At 41.8% G+C, this 19975-nt stretch overlaps 1 protein-coding gene across 4 annotated transcripts in view; it reads left to right on the top strand.

Moving 5' to 3' along the window:
* The first annotated feature begins 1763 nt into the window (after positions 1-1763).
* Positions 1764-19975, top strand: part of VAPA (VAMP associated protein A) — a 44975-nt gene continuing 26763 nt past the window's right edge. The window contains exon 1 of one of the 4 annotated variants that reach the window (XM_039524723.1): positions 1764-2265. In XM_039524723.1, coding sequence (XP_039380657.1) covers positions 2190-2265 — 76 coding nt within the window. In that variant the 5' untranslated portion in view covers positions 1764-2189. Of the gene's footprint in view, positions 2266-3042; positions 3414-19975 lie in introns of those variants that run through there. The other 3 variants (XM_039524726.1, XM_039524722.1, XM_039524724.1) reach the window with 3 other exon arrangements.

The raw sequence follows: 19975 nt of genomic DNA, 5'->3' as shown, positions 1-19975 counted from the left end.
CAAGTAAAGGTTCTTACATAATTCCATTAATCCACCCATACTGCACCTATGTACCAATTTTGCTATTACTGCAAGACTAAGTGAACCCTACAAGAATCACATAACACATCTATGCTTGCTTTGCTACATCTCCAACCCAGGCACAGTCCATTCACTCACTCGTAGCATGATGGTGGTGGGAACGAAAAAAAAAATTATATTCACACATCAACAAATACTACATCTATCTCGGATGCAGCCACATATAACAAGGTGTTGGTGGTGGAAACCATGATTGCAAATGTGTAAAATCTGTACCCATATTAAGGAGAGACATCAATAGGACATAATCCTTGCCTTTCTTCCTCTCAGTGTTTTTGTTTTGATGATTTGTGTCTAAGAACTTGAAAATGAAAGGTATTTATCTCTTCTGAATCTACTATTACTTTGATTGTGTGTAATTTATTGTTATTTTGTACCTCTTTAAAAGGAGAAAAGATGGAATGGTGGGAATGGAACAGTCTCTGTCAGTTGAAATTTTACAATTGTTCCCCAACTCTTGGTCCTTAGAAAGTTAGGCCTTTGAAGTTCTGCAAATAGGGACAAATCTGACTAATTGGGAGGCCATCAGGGTATTCCTCAGTCAAGAATGACATGACAAAAATTCTGAGCTGATTGGAATTTTGAGGGGCTAGTTGTCTCCTCTGGACAGCTTACAGTATGTGTTGAGCTTTGGTAGATTAGTGAATACAAAGAAGAATAAAGTGGAAAGAAGGAATGTAATAGAATAAGTATCCATGTAAAGAAGAGAAAAATAAAACAACATGGCAGAGAAGATATTTTTACCTACCAGTCTGTGTGTAACTAGAACGGAGGGAGAAAAACATACACTGAAAGAATATAGGGAAAAAGTGGAAAACTCTTAATAGACATTGATCAGGAGACAACTTGAAATGTTTTACTGTAAATAAATTCAGTACAGTCCTCATCTGGCTTGGGAGGGGTTGAGTGGATTATGGTTGTTCACGTTATTTTAATAATCCTTTGATTTAGCCTTATTTTCTTCTACACTGTTAGTAAATAATGTTATCCTATGTCTTGTTATCCACTGAGAGTACTATTTTTAAGTACAAGTATAAAATGCAAACCTTGGAAAGGAGAGCGGGGAAGGCAATGGTGAGAATGAAAGGGAAAATACATTTTCTGTCTAGGAATTTATTTTATGTTTAAAGTCAGGAGAAGTGGGGTGAATTGCCCTGCTTTCGAGCTACAATTAAACTGTTGCCTGTATTAACTTTAGCTATTGGACACTCTTTGATATGAATGAGGCCACATTATTCTTACACCCTAACAGTGGGACAGTTGAGTTTTTGCAGATGAGAACTGACTAGCCTACACTGGACCACTGAAAGCCCGAGCTCCAATTTGCACATCTATAGCAATGTGAGCTTATTTTCCTTTGCACTAACCTTTTCCTAAGGCAGATGCTCAACCTGCTCCACCCAGTGCTACCTTCAGCAGAGGACTAATCTCCCCCTCTTCCTAGGCATCATTCGCATAAAGGAGAAGCCAATTTCAACTACCCTCCCCTTGTGCACTGATGTGGCCCTTGAAGACTACTATTCCTAGCATGCAATGCTCCCATCGCCTGCAGGGTATTGCACTCTGGGATCTGTAGTCTTCAGATGGAATTTTGGCCACGTCGAACACCACTTCCTCCGCCGCGATAGGTTGCGCATGCGCTCTTCTTTCCTTCCTCTCGAACCGCTCCCAGTCTGCCTCTTCCAGCTCACGCGCCCCCTGCTGCTTCAGCAGAGGCAGCGCGTGACTGCTGGGCCGCGAGGCCAAGTCTAGCGAACTGTCAACGGACGGGGGTGGGGGAGCGGAAGAAGAGAGAGAGAGGGGAGGAAGCGCGCATGTGCCGGTTGGGTTCTGCCACTGCCATCGCCCCCCCTCGTGCCCGCGGCGAGGTTGGCGTTTGATCGCAGTGCGCGCGACCGCGGCGGGGGTTGAGTCAATTCTTAGAGGAAAAGGGGGAGAGGAGCACGCGCGCGCGCGCCCACGGAGGGGGAAGGAGGCGGCGGCCGCTCGGTCCGGACCCCCAGCCGAGTTCAGCGAGTCCTGCTCCCCCTCCCCGGCGTGAGCGAGCGGCGCCTCTGCCCGGCTCCTCCTCCCCTCCCCCCGCGGCAGCCAGCGAGCGAGCGAGCGAGATGGCGGCCGCTGGGACTCTGGCTAAGCACGAGCAGATCCTGGTGCTCGATCCGCCCACCGACCTCAAATTCAAAGGTACGAGCGGTGGGGGCCGAGTCGCCCAGGGCCGGGAGCTGCGGGGTGGGGGGAGCCGGGCCCAGGCTGCCCCTGCGGTGGGTATCGACTTCCCCGGGTCGCGGTGGTGGCGGCGGCGGCAAGGCCCCGTCCCGGTCTCCCTGCGGAGCGGAGAGCCAGAGCCGGTGACCGGGACACGGCGCCGCCGCCATCTTGAGATCCCGCAGGGAATCGTGTGTCTCGGGCCCGGCTCCGACCCAGGCCGCTCCCGGGGAGAGGCGGGCAGGTGCCGCAGCAGCCGCCCCGCGCTACATGCCGCCTCCCCCCCCAAGTGCCTGGAGCGGGGAGCCGGGCCCCTCCGCCCTGCCGCCAGGCCCTTAAACCTCCCCAGACTTCCCAGCCGAGGGGACGGGGCAGCCCGGCCTCCATCGCCCGGGAGCTGGCGGGGGACGCGCTGCATCTCTGCCCTGCCCTGCCCGCTCTCGGGGCGGGTCTCTGGGCGTCGGCGGGAGTGACGGGGGCTCAGAGCGGGAATTGCCCCCTACCCCGCCCCACAACCTGCGTGGCGCGTCTTCCCCGGGGAGCAGGTAGGAGAGGCCGGGGGGGGGGGGTTGCATGTGTGAGGAGAGACGCTCCCCCTTTCCCAGGGTGTCCTCAAGTCTGTTTGTTCCCCGTCCGTAGCCGCGCTCTGCTTGCGGCTGGGTTAAGTCCAGCTGTTAACAAGGGTTTGTGGCGGGGAGGGAGTGGTGCTATTTTGCACCATTATCTGCTGGTATCACTTGGGGATCTGCAACGGCACGCTCCTTTCCCAGCTGGAGTTTGACCCTTTGGGGAGGGCAGATGACACGATGCTGGCGTATTTCAGAGCAGTTTTAGGTTAATCCTTCGGAGTGTCTCAGCGGGCAGTTCATTAACTTTTGGTAATGAAGAAAAGGAATGTGAGAATTGCAAAAGCTTGTGTGTGTCAGATATTTATTTGTGAGGAGCTAACTCTGCAGTCTTACTAAGACTGGCTTAAAACAGTTCCGTTAAAATAGGCTCTGATTAATTACGCTGTTCTCTGATGAACCCCAGCTTTAATAGCAAGGGGTGTTCTGAACAGACACACATTCAGTTGCTAGGAAGACAGGCCCCTTGGAAGGTGAGGACCAAAAGAAGGTTGTGCTGTGGTAGGCATAATTATGTGGTAATTTTCAGTGCCCACAGATTGACAATGGGCATTAAGTGAACAATTTATTAGTTAAAGCTTTTACTCTGAAACAAAACTGTTACTGTTAATTTGAGAAAATATAAATAAACCTAATTGCATAAATATAAATTCCTTAATTCTTCAAATAGCACCAGCAGTTCTTGTACTTCTTAGCTAATCCTTTAATCTGTCTTTGTATTTAACTTTTTACTTTTAACAGTGTTAATTCTTCAAGTTCATTTTCTATTTATAGTATTTTGGGAAGCAGGGCAGTCTTTTCTTGTGTTCTTTGGGAAATTTTAGAATCATTTTGGTGGCTTATTTGTAGGAACCTTTAAATGGGCAAGTAGAGTAAACTGATGTGATCTTGTGTCTTACAGAGGACAACTGTGTTCCTGAAAAATAGCTTTAGGTAGCCCACATTTTCTCAACAGTGCTTAAAGCTTGCTTATTAGCGAAGATAGTTTTATAACAAACTATAATTTTCATATCAGAGATTTAAATTATCCTCTACCCATTTAGTCAATTAAAAATAAACCTACAGGAATGCGCTCACTTTAATATTTTTGGTAGAGCTTTTAAAATTGCATATTCTTTGATACACCCAAAATTGTAGAGTTTTTTTTTTTCCGTTGTACATTGTTAAAATACCTCCAGATTTTATAAAGTCTCTGTCAGAGTTAGCAGGCCCCAGAATTGTACATGCTCATAGAGAATGGCTGCACTGTATTATACATTTCAATACCCTGTTGTCTCCCAAGAAGAGTAGAAAGAGGGTACAAGCATGCATACTAAACCAAAGCTAGTACGTATAATTGCAGTCATATCAACCTAGAATGTCTCATTTAGCCAAAAGTAAGCAACATTTACTGGGTATAAACAGAACTGTTGAGATGTAAGAGATGCTGTCCTTGAATCATCATTGGATTGCAAAATCTATAGGACTGATATGAGTAAGCAAACAAATAGTCTCAGTATGTACCTTCAGAATGGGAGATATATGAATTGTTTTAATTGTAAACTTAAACTTTATTTAGACAAGTACAGGTGTTGGGAAGACTTTTGCGGAAGGGAATATTTAGGTAGAACATGAAGCAAAATGGGGCCTTTGATAACTGTATAGAAGGACCAAACCTATTGCATTTCAGATACAGCAGGTCAGTTCACTGACTGACTCTACATGCCATCTCAGTATGTATACTTTTATGTTAAAATACATCAGAACAATGTGCAATTAACAACCATGTTTGTGTACTGCAAAACACTGTTTCTCCAATGAAATAACTTAGAAAGTTGGGGGCGGGGAAGAGATTTTAAGTAATATATTCTCCTTCTATACCATTTAGACAAGCTGATAATAGGTAATGTACCTTAAAAGAGGTTCTCTTTCAAATCCAATATGGCAAAATTGTATTGTGTTTGTTTTACTGTGATTGCCACTGATTTGCTAAAGTTCTTTTGATGGAGCAGAAAAGAAAGTGTTTGATTCATATAGCATTCCTAAAATCAAACACTTGATGTGCACACTAGACATCCATATTGAGATTTTTACAGAGTCCAGAACAAAAACAGGCTATTTTTTGCTCCCAAGGGATTTACTTTCTGACATTTGTGATAGTTGAATGAGGGTATGATATGTGTTAACATACTTCGGCATAAGCAGTGAGTTGCATTTAAAAATAAGCAAGTACTAGTCTTGTCAGGAAGCTCTGAGCAGCGTCCAGTAAAATGTTCCTGGTTTTTGCTTTCTTTACAGATGAGAAAGATGGTCAGCATCTTTGCTAACTGATTTAATTACTCAGAACCTTAATCAACAATTCCTGCATAAAGTCTGAACGAAGAGGTGTTACCATTTGAGGTTTATATAGGTTTAAGAAAATATCTGATGGTGGCTGATGTATTATATGAAATATTTCCCCTTCCTTCCCCCCAATGAATGAAAGACTAGCATCCAGTATTTGTAGCCCCTAGATATTTCAGTCTTAATAGCCTCTTACTTGCTGAGGCAAAACTAGTTTTCTCTTCTGATGTAGTGGGCAATAGTTGATCCTATGAAATTGTGGCAGTCATCAGATTTACTTATTACATGATTGTTCTCATAAGTAGATCTCAAAACACTTGATGAAAGTAAGTATAAGTAAAACCTTTTTAACAAATGGGGAAACTGAGGCACGGAGTTGAAGTGATTTCCTGAATGAGCCACTGGCAATGCTGAGCATGGAACCCAGGTCACTTACCTCTTATTCAGATGCTTTGTCCACTGAATCATACTACCTTCCTAAACCAGCGTATTCTTCCATCTCTCAGCCTAAAACATTTTGTTTATAACTTGAGATCTGAGAAGGTATAGCTATAGTGCCTTGGTATTTGATTGAAAGATTTAAAAATATATTATTTGCTTAAAATCCATTCGTTTGGAAAGTGGAACAACTTCACTGTATAGTATAAGGCTCTTTCACATCAACCATGCAGGTACTGATATATTTAGTAATAGTTGGGTATTCTGATGTTCTCCACAGTTTTAATCTACCATTAATCTCTTGACCGTAAACAGATTTCTGTCCTGTTTAAAAGTCATGTAGTTTATTGACACTTGAAGCTTTTCAGTTAAAGCTCTGAATTGTCATGGGATCTCAGCATGGTCTTCATTAAACTGATAAAGGCTCTTTTTTAACCTTTAAAAGGTATTTATGATTGTGAGAGTTTAATTGGAGTTACTTTTTACGTCAGTCCTTTTTTTCTTATCTAAGAGCTGCTCCAGCCTTTAAAAATATAATTGTCAATAATAAACAAGGTATGTGTTTTGCATACACTACCTACATTTCTTCAAAATGTTGTGTCAGAGTTCATCATTAACAAGTACATTTCCCAGACCTGAAGGAAGAGCCCAGTGTAAACTGGAAAGTTTGTCCGTCTCACAATAGAAGTTAGTCCAATAAAAGATGTTACCTCACCCGCCTTGTCTCTCTTAATATCCTGGGAGTAACTTGGCTACAACACTGCATTAACAAGTCACTCATTTTGCTAGTATTTAATAGCCGTGCTTCTGGCCATGCTGGTGAAATGTTACTACTTGTTCTAAGTCTTTCGAGTAACTATGGAATATTAGACACATTTAATTTTGAGCATCAGAGGGGTAGCCGTGTTAGTCTGGATCTGTAAAAAGCAACAAAGAGTCCTGTGGCACCTTGTAGACTAACAGATGTATTGGAGCATAAGCTTTCGTGGGTATGAAAGCTTATGCTCCAATACATCTGTTAGTCTATAAGGTGCCACAGGACTCTTTGCATTTAATTTTGAGTAGTTTGTAAATATTTATATCACCAAATATTTTCTCACTCCTTTTAAATTTAAAAAAAATCCTTTAGTTACTAACATCTCAAATTATTAAAAATGGAAAAAACCTAAAATTCAGATTTTATAATGATGAAGGTTTTTTACTTTTTCCTCAATTTGGACAATGAAAATAGATTAGTCACCTTCATTTTCTGGCTCTCTTACACTAGCATAATACTGCAGTATTAGTTGCAAACACTGCAGAGGAGTCTCTTCACTGGAATTTAAAAAAAAGGTCTGAACATTTCTATTTACTGAGACTGAATTTTGGGAGTAATTGACTTGATAGTGGTCCTTTAAAGGATTATCAACCAGTATCTTATTTAGGGTGTATATTTCAAAAAACGTATTGGCATCGCATAGGAATATTTTAAGATTTAAAAAAATGCTTTCTTTTGAGTAGGGCTTATTCTTGATTCATGTTCTTCATTGAAGATCTTGTTACAGGAATGTGAAATCCAGTTGTTTCTATTGAAAAGGTCACTTACTTGAAAGTGTAAACAAAGTATCATTACAAATATGAGCAAGAGTACAGTGGTGGTGTTTTTCCATTTTGTTTCTGATTTTTGTCATGTTTCGGGCTAGAATAAAAACATAAATAAATAGACTGAAATCACCCAGTTACTAATAATAATCAGTATAGCAGATCAAATTTCATTTCTCATTATCAATCTGATTTGTAATCTAAACTCATTAGAAGAGTGTAAAATTGCCTCCTGTTATAACCAGTATTCATGAAGATTAACACGTTCAGGTTACATAAAATATTGCAAGGAAACACTTTCTAGTTTATGTTAAGTATAGCTGTCCTCCTGGGATTTCTCGTGATTATTAGAACCATATCAGATAAGTGTTGGAGTTCAGTAGTATGCTTTGTAATCACTGCCTTGCTATTGGTAATGTTGAAAGCTACAGGATATGCATTACTGCAAATCGAGAAGGTTGAATTTAAGAGTAAAAATAGCTCACTGTTAAATCCATCCCCTGCCTTCAAGATCTGTTGCCAAAATTGGCCCAGGCTATGGCTTTTTGTGTAGGCAGGATTTGAACTCCTTAAATGTAATATGACTGCTTTTTTGAGTGTGCCTAGATTGGGTTATCTTTTCGCTCTGCCCAAAGTGCCAACAGGATTGTGGCAGATTAGTATTGAATTGTTCAGTCTCAGACTTCACTGTGAAGTAAATGTTCCTGAATAAAAATAACAGAACATAAAGTCATACTAGTTACATTTTAAAAAATCAAAATATTAGATTGCACAGGGAAAATTTGATGAAAATGGTTATGGACACAATTGTGATTTTATTATTTATAAAATGAATTCTTTTATACCTAATGTGTCCGTATGCTAAGTGTTAGTAGTGTGTACTGAGATAGATGTATCCTTCTATGTGAAGTTGAATAAGGTTCAGTGAATAGTCAATGACTTTTTAAGGCCAAAAGTGTGATACCTCATTCACAACACCAGCTATAGAGTTTCACCAAGTGATTATTGTCCCAAAATAATCTTTAGTAAGATGAACAGACACTCTTTCCTTAACCTCTGCATTATATAATTTTAACATTAGCTTGAATAAAATTCTATATTTTTTTATAGTAGCAATGAAATGTATGATAAATTAACAATGATTTGTATGGATGTGTTAAGAAAAAATAAAATTCAACATTTAAAAAACTTTGACCAATCAGTATTTACAGGGAAGTGTTGTGACCATTGTCATCTCATAATCACACAATTAGGACAGAACTCAGAATTGAGTAATTGATGGGTTGTACTGGTTTGTCAAGTTAGGAATATTGTAGGTGCATTTGATACTGACTGCTGTTACGTTTATTAAAGCCGAAAATAGTGTGACAAGTTATGTTTGTAATAGTGGCATGTCTTGCTATTTAGTCAGATAAATATTTATCTATTTGTTGTCAAAGGGCTACCTTCTTCTTTCATTGGAATTAACAGGAGTCGTGTTGCTTGCTTTATCCCACCTCCAAGTGCTGGAGAAACACCATCTATACATGATCCTAGATCGAGTCTCTCAAGTGCTGCTAATCATAGTTTGAGAATGAAACTGACAGACCCTTTTTATTGTTTAAGGCCACTATGGAAAACAGAACCTTGAAGCATAGTTCAAAGATAGCACTGTGGTGGGAATCCTAGTTCCTTAGCTAAGGGGGTGGATGTTTCAGTGCAGCGCTGTCCTCTTAATGGTTCATTGCTGAATGAGGTGGTTCATATCCTTATAAACTTCTGGCCAGTTTAGTCATTTGATTGATAGCTATCTTGTAAACTTCTCAAGCACTAGCCATTTAAAGGATTGCAATATACTCATCTTGCCAGTTGTAAAATCAAGTTGGAAGAAAAGACTGAGGAGACCTTAGTTTAGGGGTTCTCAAACTGGGGGTCGGGACCCCTCGGGTCACAAGGTCATTACATGAGGGGGCACGAGCTGTCAACCTCCACCTCAAACCCCGCTTTGTCCCCAGCATTTATAATGGTGTTAAATATATAAAAATGTGTTTGTAATTGATAAGGGGGATCACACTCAGAGGTTTACTATGTGAAAGGGGTCACCAGTACAAAAGTTTGAGAACCATTGGCTTAGTTCATTTTAAACTATTAAGGAAAATTATGAAATATACGAACCACGTTAAGGGACTAATGATAGGTTGGTATTAACTTTCTCCACCCATACTGGAAGTTTTCAAATGAGACAACTGTGATCTTAAAGTAAACCAAACACAGACATATTAATTTCATAGACAAAATCAACAGAAAGTTTGCCCAGTAATACAAGTTGTAGCATTCTGCACAGTTCTTACTGAAAATAGGAAGGTAGAAACACAAATATGGTATATTGTAGTAAAGAAATTCCACTTTTTTGTTTTTTCCTTTAAGTTATAAAACTTAATTTCTGATATAACAAAGATGCAATTTATTCTTGGGGTGGGGGGTATTTATAACAATCTTGATTATAACATACTTGATTATAATGTACTTGGGGATTGATTTCTGAGGGGAGAAGAGCTTTCAGCGAAGCTTTTTTGTGCTTTTTAGCCCAAAAGTGAAAGTTTGGATAAAATTTTGTTTTGTAAAATTCATTTTGGCTATGTTTTGAAGAATGGGATGTGGGCTTTCTGGGAGGGAGTCCTTCCCTCTTGACTTTATTAAGCTTTAAATCATTTAATTTAGAAATGAAACTACCAGTATATGGTATTCAAGTTGAATACAGTTGGCAGTGAGGTTTGGAAAAGTCTTCCGTATTTGCAGCTGTGGCAGCAAAAAAAAAAAAGCATATTAGATACTTGAGTGAATTTTAAAAAAGATAAAGAATAACACAGAAAATATATGTTGGCATAACTGAGTATAGTCTTGCTTGGAGTAACATCTAATTTGACACTTAAGAGCCCAAAAATGTCTGGAGAAGGTGGCTTGAAGTATGGTGATAGTTAAATATGGCTAGAGATCATAAAATACTAGGTTTTAGCTTTGAAAGAAGTTAGAAAAGCTTGCCTGCAATATTTAAAATTCTAGATTGTATTTCTACATTGTCTTGTAATACAAAGTGTGGGTGGGGAGCTCTCAGTGAAATCAGTCATGTAAACTTAGAACAAATCAGAAATACTGTTCCATGCATATAGCCCATGGAGTTGAATTAATTGCTTCAAGAGGTTACAGTCAAATACCGGAGCTAAATTTAGAAAAGGATTAGATAATTATATTAATGCTTTTGATGTTGTTCATGCTAAAATAAGGGTGATAATTTTGATTGAAAAGGAGGTTCTTTTATCTTTGCGGTTTTCATGATATCTAGCATATGCCATTTCACTTCCTTGTCATAATTTTGGTTAGGGTTTTTGAGTGAGGAGATGTGTGTAATATATAAAATACCCAATTTTGAAATAAACTGTGGTACTATTGTGCAGTATAGTCTTGATTTTTCCAAAATTTTGTTGTTTGAACCTCTGCATTATTCGAATCCCTTCCTAGTCCCTCATGCTGGGAAGGGATTTGCATACTAGAGCAGAGACCCCTAGCTGCAGGGCACAGTTGACAACTTTCATGCGGTAAATAAGCACCCCGACTTTCACAGTAACCCAAAAATCAAGCTAATCCCATTTCAAAATAAGACCAAAACAAGCCAATCGCTAAGAACCCCAATAGTTTGTGACTAGATCCCCTTGGTGTGCAGTCTGGGACTGTGGTGAGCCCGCTATGCACCCCTGACTCTCTTTCCTCCCCTTTGCCTCTGCTTGTCAGGAGCCGATCCCAAAAAAAAAAAAAAAAAGAAACAACAAGCTAAAAACTAGCCAACAAGCAACTCAGAAGCCAATTAAGCCAAAACCAAGCCCAATTTCAGTGTTTTTTTTTCTGTGGGTTTGGCATGTCTGCTGCAGGGAAGGCTATCTTACTGTGAATGGTTCCTGCATCAGCGCAGGTAGCCCTCTGGGGCTAATTGGAGGTGCAGGGAAGGCTGTGGTCCTGGTGAGGCAGAGCAGAGTCTGGGCTGAGGGGCTCTGCTCTGCTCTGCCAGGACCCTCAGTCTCCCTCCTGCAGCTTGTGCCTGCAATAATGGAGAGGCAGGAATGGCAGTGCAGTCTTCTTCAGCCTCACTGTCACAGGAGTGAGTGAGCAGACCCGTGACAGTGAAACTGTAGAGGGCTTCCTGTGCTGCTGCTCCTACCTTATTGATTATACGAACTTCTGATTATCTGAATAAAATCCTGAGTCCCTCCTGCTATTTGGATAATTGGGAGTATGCTGTATTAGTTTTACTTGATGGAACGTGATTTGAGGATACTGAGACAATTGTTTCATAGTTCTATATATCAGATGGAGAAATAGAATACTATTTTTTTTTTTAAAGCAGATGATCTAGCACAGGGGTCCCCAACCTTTTTGTGACCAGTAGCACATTCATGTTTTCAGAAGAGTGTGGCGGGCGCCAACAATTTTTCAAGGCTTATTTTGTATTTGTACATTAAATAATACAAAAAAAATTCAATATTACATAATATATGAATCCAAAGAGAAGAGAGAAGCCGCGAGGACAGAGAACACTGGCGCCTGCAGCCCCGGAGTACTCTGTCCCCAGGGCCTGGATTCTCTCCCCTGCTGGGCACTAGGCGGGTCCCATGCCTGCCGGGGACCGAGAACACTGGCACCCTCAGCCTGCTGCCCCGGAGCTCTCTATCCCTGGCAGACACGGGGACGCAGCTTCTCTCCCCTGTGGGGCACTAGGCAGGCCCCGCACCTGCCGGGAACAGAGAACACCACGCCCGCATCCTGAGTTCTCTCTCCCCGGCAGGCACGGTTTTTCTCCCCTGCTGGGCACTAGGGCACACACAAATGCCCCGGAGGGCGCCATGGTGCCCGCGGGCACCAAGTTGGGGACCACTGATCTAGCACTTCCCTGAGTAACTTAAAGGCGGGTCCCATCAGTGCCCTTAAAACTAACAGTTGAAGATATGAGTATCAGTCTGTTTCTTTACACTTCGAATGACTCTTTGCACCTCTGAGTGAAAACTCACAATGTGTTTGATTTTTGCCCATGAACCTGCAAAGAGATATTTGTACATTTAGAGAGCTTGTACTTAAATGGCCTATTGGATAGAGCACTCAGCTGGGAATCAGGCGACGTGAGTTTTATTCCCTGCTCTGCCACTCTCCTGTTTGGTGACCATGGGCATGTCACTTCACCTCCCTGTTTCTCCCAGATGTAAATTGGGGACAATTATACTGACCTCTTTTGATATCTTTGATATCTACTGATTGAACATACTGTGTAAGAGCTAGGTATTATCTAGACCTGCATTTAGAAAATGTAAAAAATATGACACTGAAGCCTGTTGAGGTTAGACTTTGTGCATTGTGTCAGGCGGAGGTTGGAGAGCAGTAACAAAAAATGAATCTCATTTGATTTTTAAAAAAAAAAACTTGTATGGGCTGCTTGCTATTACAGGATGAAAAGAGCAAAAAATATCTCCCTTCCAAAGTCCCCAATAACATAAATGCATAGACATGTCTCTGTTCACAGCAGACCAGGAGAGTGCTTTTTGAGTTTGTGCATTAAGTTCAGTACTTTGAATGATCCTTGCTTTGAGGCTGGTCTTCTCGATAGCAAGTTTTTGTAGCACGCTAGTCCCTAGAATAAGTGTCTTGAGGTATAGTAGCTGATTTTGATTAGGCTTTTTGTGGAGAGACTGAGTAGTTTGGCATCAGGGCCATAATAGTTGGTAGTCTGAGATGATTAAAATGATTTTTTCTGATTCCTTCTATATCATTTTAAGAATAGCTTTCCTGTTGCAGCAGAGGCTAGAAATATGTATGAGAACTAGCCTGGAAGTTCCATTTATGAGAAGGCACCTGTGCTTTATGGTGCTACTTATCGGACACATTGAATAAACTTGAAACCATCGCTGTGCTTCAGCCCCACCAACGATTGGGAGCATATCAGGTGAAAACCTTGCGGTCCTATCTTTCATTCTCAGTGGTTCATTCAGCTTTGTTATACCAGTCTGGCATTCTATGGGTATGGCTACACTGGCGATTTGCAGCGCTGGAAAGCCTCCACCAGCGCTGCAATTAGTAAGTGGCCACACCTGCAGGGCACTTCCAGCGCTGCAACTCCCTGGCTGCAGCGCTGGCCATACACCTCACTCAGCATGGGGAATAAGGATTCCAGCACTGGTGCTGCAGCGCTGGTCATCAAGTGTGGCCACACACCAGCGCTGTGATTGGCCTCCAGGGTATAAGGATGTATCCCAGAATGCTTTTATAAATTACTCTCTTTGTTTTGTTATGCAGCCTCTCTTTGTTTTGTTGTGAACAGCTCCGCCATTGCTGCTTATCTAAAAAACAAACAGAGCTCCTGTTTGCTGTGATCATCTGTACCTGGCTGTAAACAACCAAATGAGAGGCAGGCAGGGAGTGAATGAAACAGCGGGGAGTCGTGTTGGCTGCAGGCTGTTTGCAATTAAGAGTTAAGACTAAGGGGTTGGAAAAATGTTCTGATTTTTCAAGGCAGGAAGCTAAACACACAGTGTTGGCTCCAAAAATCCACTCTCTCTCTCCCCCCGCTCCCTGTCACACTAGACCCCACTCCACCCCCCTCTTTTGAAAAGCACGTTGCGGCCACTTGAATGCTGGGATAGCTGCCCATAATGCATTACTCCCAGCAGCGCTGCTAATGCTGCAAATGTGGCCACACACCAGCGCTGGTAGCTGTGAGTGTGGCCACACACCAGCGCTGCTCCTACACAGCTGGATGACCAGCGCTGCAAACTACCAGCGCTGCAAACCGTAAGTGTAGCCATACCCTGTGTGTGGTTTCTAGTTCCTGTTAATATCTCTGCTTAGTTCATCAGTTAATTGGATTAGGCAACATGTTGCAGTTCTTGTGGTAAAGGATCATGCCGTAACCAGTACACTACTGAAATATAATGGTTGATCACATATACTTAGCAGTAGCTGACATGGCCTTGGAAATCACTTGTTTTATTAAACATTCACATTTAGCAGTCCTAAAATATTTCTTGCCCACTCTTCTGTTGTCATAGCAATGAGAGAGCTCTTGAAAGGGGAGAATGTTTTATCAGTGTAAAATTTTGAAAGACTTATTTTCTGTCACCCACTGTACCCCGAGAGGAATAAGAATTGTTCAAAATTGTAAAAGTTTACAATAGATGTGGAGTCCTACTATGCAGTAGGGATAATATTACCATTAAGTGAAAGTAGGACATGAGTTTGAAATTAACAAAAAGAGATATGGACCTTTAATATAAATAACTGAAAATGAGCCTCAAAGAAAACTTGTCACTCTGCTAAATGGATGTTTGAGGAATATCTTTCAATAAAGCCAGGAAGGTGCAGCAATTGAATATAAATCAGGCTTACTGTCTTAGCTTTAGAATTTAAAAGCACAACTTAAATTAAGACTTAAGTAGTTCTGGCAAAAAGTTACTTATTTTCTTACCAGGTATTGGTTTGTTTGGCTTATAATCACCCTGCCAAATTACAAACTTGAATTTTCAATTTCAGTTTTAACATATCATAATATTGTATTTACACAATAAAGCATAACTGTTGATTGTGAGTACCGAAGCACTTCATTAAAGTTTTGTTGAAGTGTAAGCATGCATAGTTATGGTAATAGAAATATTTCACAGCTGGGATAAAGGAGTTCTCCCCCATGATGTTTCAAATTACCATCAACTATACAGAGTTGTTTTGAGTACGTATTAAGTGGCTAATGTTGTACTTATAGGATTCATCATGCCACTGACACCATCAACTGAGTGTCAGGTTTTTGGACCAATATGAGGTTATAAACAAGGATTCCTTGAATAGGAATTTACTGCTCTGTCAGGTTTCAAACTGCTAAGCTTTTTTTTGGCTAAGAAGCAGGCAAAAAGTTTTCTTTTTAGATTTTTTTTTTCCACATTATGGCCCGTCAGTACCCCCGACAGGCATACCTGGTAACTGCACTGATGTTGCTTCTCAGTGTTCTATCTCTGTCAGAGGTAGACAGGATCTCTCTGTGGGTTAAAAATAGAGCTCTTCCCACTCATAAGGGAAAATCTTTGGCAGATCCACTAGCAATCTGCATGATAACTGACAGCTCGTCAGGATGGGGAGCTAGATGGAATCTTATATAACACCTGGCAAGTGGTGTACTCTTCTGGAGTCCTAGTCTAGACTCAACCTTCTGGAATTGTGAGCATGCAAGTGTCAGGTTGTTCTCAAAGGTGCTCTGAGTCACACATTTATGAGGAGAATGATATAACTACTACCATAGCTTAGTTTATGTCCAAGAAGAACAAACAGCAAAGGATTATATTGCAGATATTGGAATACCTGGATTTGTGACTCAGAGATACCAATAGGCTGAATGGCTGAGCCATAATAAGCTGGAGGTGGGAGAATCAGAGCTAACCAGCAAGTCTTCAGTCAGATTATATAGAATCGGTTTCTTCCACAAGTGGAGACTCATGTTGCAATCCAGTTCATAGGGAAGATAACCAAATTCTGCAAATATTTTCACTCAGAGGCTACAGTGGATGCACTACCACTTCCCTAATTTGCATCCACATGGTCAGAGAGGTCAGCTTGGCTTGGGTTTTGGTAATACTGATTTCCTCTTCTGACCCACATGCCCCTGCCTTCCCAGATAGTGTGTCCTCCATAGGTTAGTACTAATCACTTGAGATCTCATCTACCGCAACCTTTGACCTACCCAAACCTACAGTGTGTGAAGCTTGCCTTGTGGAAACTGAACCATGATGCCTCCTAGAGTAGACTGTGAAATACTTTTCAAGTTGCTTGATTTCCTTGTTAGATTCAGAAAATTTTCTACCATTTTGGCCATCCATGGTCTTTCGGGAGGAAGACAGATGCCTGGAGATTGTCCATGAAGGACATTTTGGATGTCTCTCTAAATTGTTTGCAGAAGGTTCCGGTTTCTTGACAGAGCAAGTCTAAGCAGCAAATAGTAGGTATTTCATTATGTCCTGTGCAATCAAGCTATTTCACCTGTATGTAAGGCCCTACTTAACTTGTGATATTGCAGAAATTGTGGATTCCACAGTATTAGGCTTTCACTTCAGTTTTGACAGCGGGAGCCCCGCCATGCATAGAGGTGACCAGTGGGAGCCCTGGCTGCCCTGTGGCTGAGAGCAGTAGTCCCTGCTCTCAGCCCCGGGCCTCTCCTCTCAGCCCTGGGCGGCCAACAGGAGAAAACCATGGAAAAGTAATAATGGACTTTATTACTGCAAATAATAAGTCAATTATTACTTCTCTCCAATTTTTCATGGCTTGTCCGCAACTCAGACATAATTTTTTGACAATCATCCTGCAATTCAAGTAGGGCCTTATCTACACTTTTTGGTTTCTGAAAGCTGTACCTTTCCACAGGCCCCCAATCTGACACCCATTGGAACAATGGAATCCCAGTCTAACAGTAGAAACTCTTAATAAATCGTATTTTGAATCACTAGAAGTGTCTTTAAAGTTTGCCTTTTGGGCTAAGAAATCCAAGTTATCGCAGTGGCTTTAGGGGTTAGTGAACTTGGGATCTTCGTGTTTAGCAGTCTTGCCTTCATTTTTTTTCCCAGTCAGCCCCAACTTCATTCCCAAGAGAAATATGGCCGCCTGCTTAACACAGAATCCTCTTTCACCCTGGAAAAGCGTATGACTGTGTTTCAGTTTATACTACTACAAAAAAGCATTCATGCTAGGCTCTTGAGTGTCCTTGAAAGTAGACAAATATGTTACATTCCATGGCTTTCGATGTGGTCAGGGTAGTAGTGTTGTACTAAAAGAAACCATGGAGGAAGTCAGATGCTCTATTGGAGTTCATGGGCACGCATAGAAAGGGGTGAAAGACCTCAAAGTCCTCTCCCTCTAGATGAATTAAGTCAACTATTTTTGAATTTTATCAAGTTTCTAATTAAGATCCTCCTGAAGGTAGTTGCCTGCTCCCCAGTGGAGATATCTGCTTGGTGGCCAGAGAGAGAGAGCGCCTCTTCAGATGATATTTACTGGGCAGCGACTTGTGTGTCCATGAATACAGTGACAGAACACTACATAACTAACTTGCTTTCGTTTCAACTTTTGGACTGAGTTCTTTAGTTTTCTGTTTTTTAATCGTTTAAGCAGTTAACTTTATGGTCCCTGCATGAAACAGGTGTCTTTTAGAGCATCTGTTTGGATATCTCACACATTTCTACATCTGAGATTACTGATAATTGTAAGTTTAGAACTTAAACTAAATTTATAAGAAACTCTCATGGAACTTCGGAAGTATGAATGGACAAAAATGAAACTAATAGCTTCCTTTGTAGTTAGAGATAATCTTAGGTTGTGTAATATATACATAAATACATAAATAAACTGAGGGTGGCAGGTTTTCCTTTAGTCATGGGTGGCAATCTTTTGTGATAGTGTCTAAGTTTATATACTTATATACACACACTTCTTTTGCAAAAGTTGTAACTAAATGTCTCAAAAAAATGTCAGTTACATTCTACAACTTGCTTCCTTACTATTGTCAAACTCAGTTTAACTGTCAATGAAACATAATCTGTCTCCATGGAAAATTACTGAAATACTATACAATTTTTCTTCCTCATCTTGGTACTCTCTGGTTGGGACAGGGATTTTGGAGATTAGGAAAAACTGGTGTTTGAGTAGAAAACATGGCAGTGTAACAGGCTCAAATAAACTCAAAGGGGCTCCTGCACATGGCTCCAGCTGCTCAATAATGCAGTGCCTCCCCCACTCTAGAGCAATGTAGCAGGCAAGCCTTGAACTCTTTGGAGCAGCCTTACAACAGGAGGAGATAGCTGTGCAGAATCTCTAAGCTAGCTGTCCCTGGCTTTGTGGTGCACCAGGCTAAATTGAAGCATGGCAACATGGGCTGACTCTAACAGGAGCAACATTGTAGGCAAGCCTTAAGCTGCTTGAGTGGAAATTCAGCAGCAGGACATGGCACTTGAGAAGCAACAAGCCAGAGATCCATGGCTGGTTTTTTTTCTGACTGCATGGTGTCCAGGTCTCCAAGAGGCTGGTAAATCAGAAGGGCAGGAAATAGTCATGGCACAGGATGTCCCAGTACTTTCAGACTGCCATGATAACCAGGTTTTTTTTGCCCCAGTTGTTCCAGGAATTGCCGTAGTGAGTCATGGTGGTTGTTGGTATCCTGAACTCCTGCCCTGCCCCATAAATGGTTCTGTTAGTCCCCTCTTGCTGAGGGAAGGCAGCTTTGAATCCCGCAGACTGCGAAACCAAAACAGTTTTATAAAACAAACTCACTCAAATGGCTGATTTCTTGTATTTGGTACCACTTACTATTATATCAGGGCAGCCTGTGCACTGACCCTGTTCTCTTATACCCCACATATATGGTGGGTTTGTGCAGCACAGCCTAGCCTGCTGTTTTCCCAGTCTTTTCCACTCATCCCACTGGCTTTTCTTCAGCGAGGCAGAGATAATTCACCCATTCTGCCAGCCTTCTGGTACCAGTTTGTCCTCTATTCCCTGGTTCCCTCAAGTGTGGCCTAATCCAGTCCTCCATTTTACCATTGCTTTCTCTGGTTTTTCTTTTTTGTAGGATGCAACACAGCAGTCTTAACTTGTAGCTAGCCTGCCAGTGCCTATAGACCTTCAGTGTTCTGTTTAACTTTCCTGAGGTTAATGTCCTCTAACCCAATCTGCCTCGTTGCCACACCCGCTGGTTGCTTTTTTTCAATCTATGCCGCAGAGCAGCCTAGTCCACATTGTCAGCCTGCATGTGCCAGTAGCCCCCCCCAAAAAAGCGGGAATCTGCAGATGGTAATGCAATTAAATTTTTCTTCTTCCAGTTTCCCTTTGTACCAGTTTATCCTACCTGGCCATTTATTGAACCTGACAACAGCCTTCATCTGAGTAAAATTGTTGAGTGTCTGGTTGCTCACACCATCAGCCTGCCAGTTCCAGTGGATGATTTGAAAGACTGTGATCCCGCACTAAAATGTCAGCATTAAAGGATCTTCCATTGTTGTATGCAGTGTTGTTGTAGCTATATTGGTTCCAGGGTATTAGAGAGACAAGGTGGATGAGGTAATACCTTTTATTGCAGTGGTTCTCAACCAGGGGTCCGGGGCCCACTGGGGGGCCATGAGCAGGTTTCTGGGGGTCCACCAAAATAAACCAGAGAGCAGGACTAGCGTTAGACTTGCTGGGGCCCAAGGCAGAAAGCCGAAGCCTGAGCCCTGCCGAGGGCTAAAAGCCAAAGGCAGAGTAACTAACTTAGCTTCACGAGGCCCCCTGTGGTGTGGCGCCCTAGACAGTTGCCCTGCTGGCTATCTCCAACTATCAGTTTTGCCACAAATGTACATTCCTTTCCTTCATCCATCTTTTCACCCTTCCTTGCTCTGGGAGCAGCAAACTGGCAGTGAAGAACAGCACTTCAAGCCTCATTTCTCCATAAACATTTGCTCCTTTTCCTGAAAAGAGAGATTTTTTTTTTGGAGATGCTCATTCGAGACATATTCTTAATATTGATCTGACCCTATAAATATAATAGTGTGTAAGGTGGGGTCTTTGGGGGGGATATGATGTGTGGAGTTTCCAGGAAAGAGCACAGAACACAACTAGTTTGTCTGATGTGATCGAGAATGGGGAGCCAGTGGAGGGACCCAAAGAGAGAGATGACATGGTCAAGCAACGAGTCAGGA

The sequence above is a fragment of the Mauremys reevesii genome, linkage group 2, assembly GCF_016161935.1.
Source record: "Mauremys reevesii isolate NIE-2019 linkage group 2, ASM1616193v1, whole genome shotgun sequence".
In the NCBI taxonomy this organism is placed as follows: domain Eukaryota; kingdom Metazoa; phylum Chordata; order Testudines; family Geoemydidae; genus Mauremys; species Mauremys reevesii.
The sequence above is the reverse complement of the archived record's forward strand: the minus strand, read 5'-3'. Positions and strand labels throughout refer to the sequence as shown.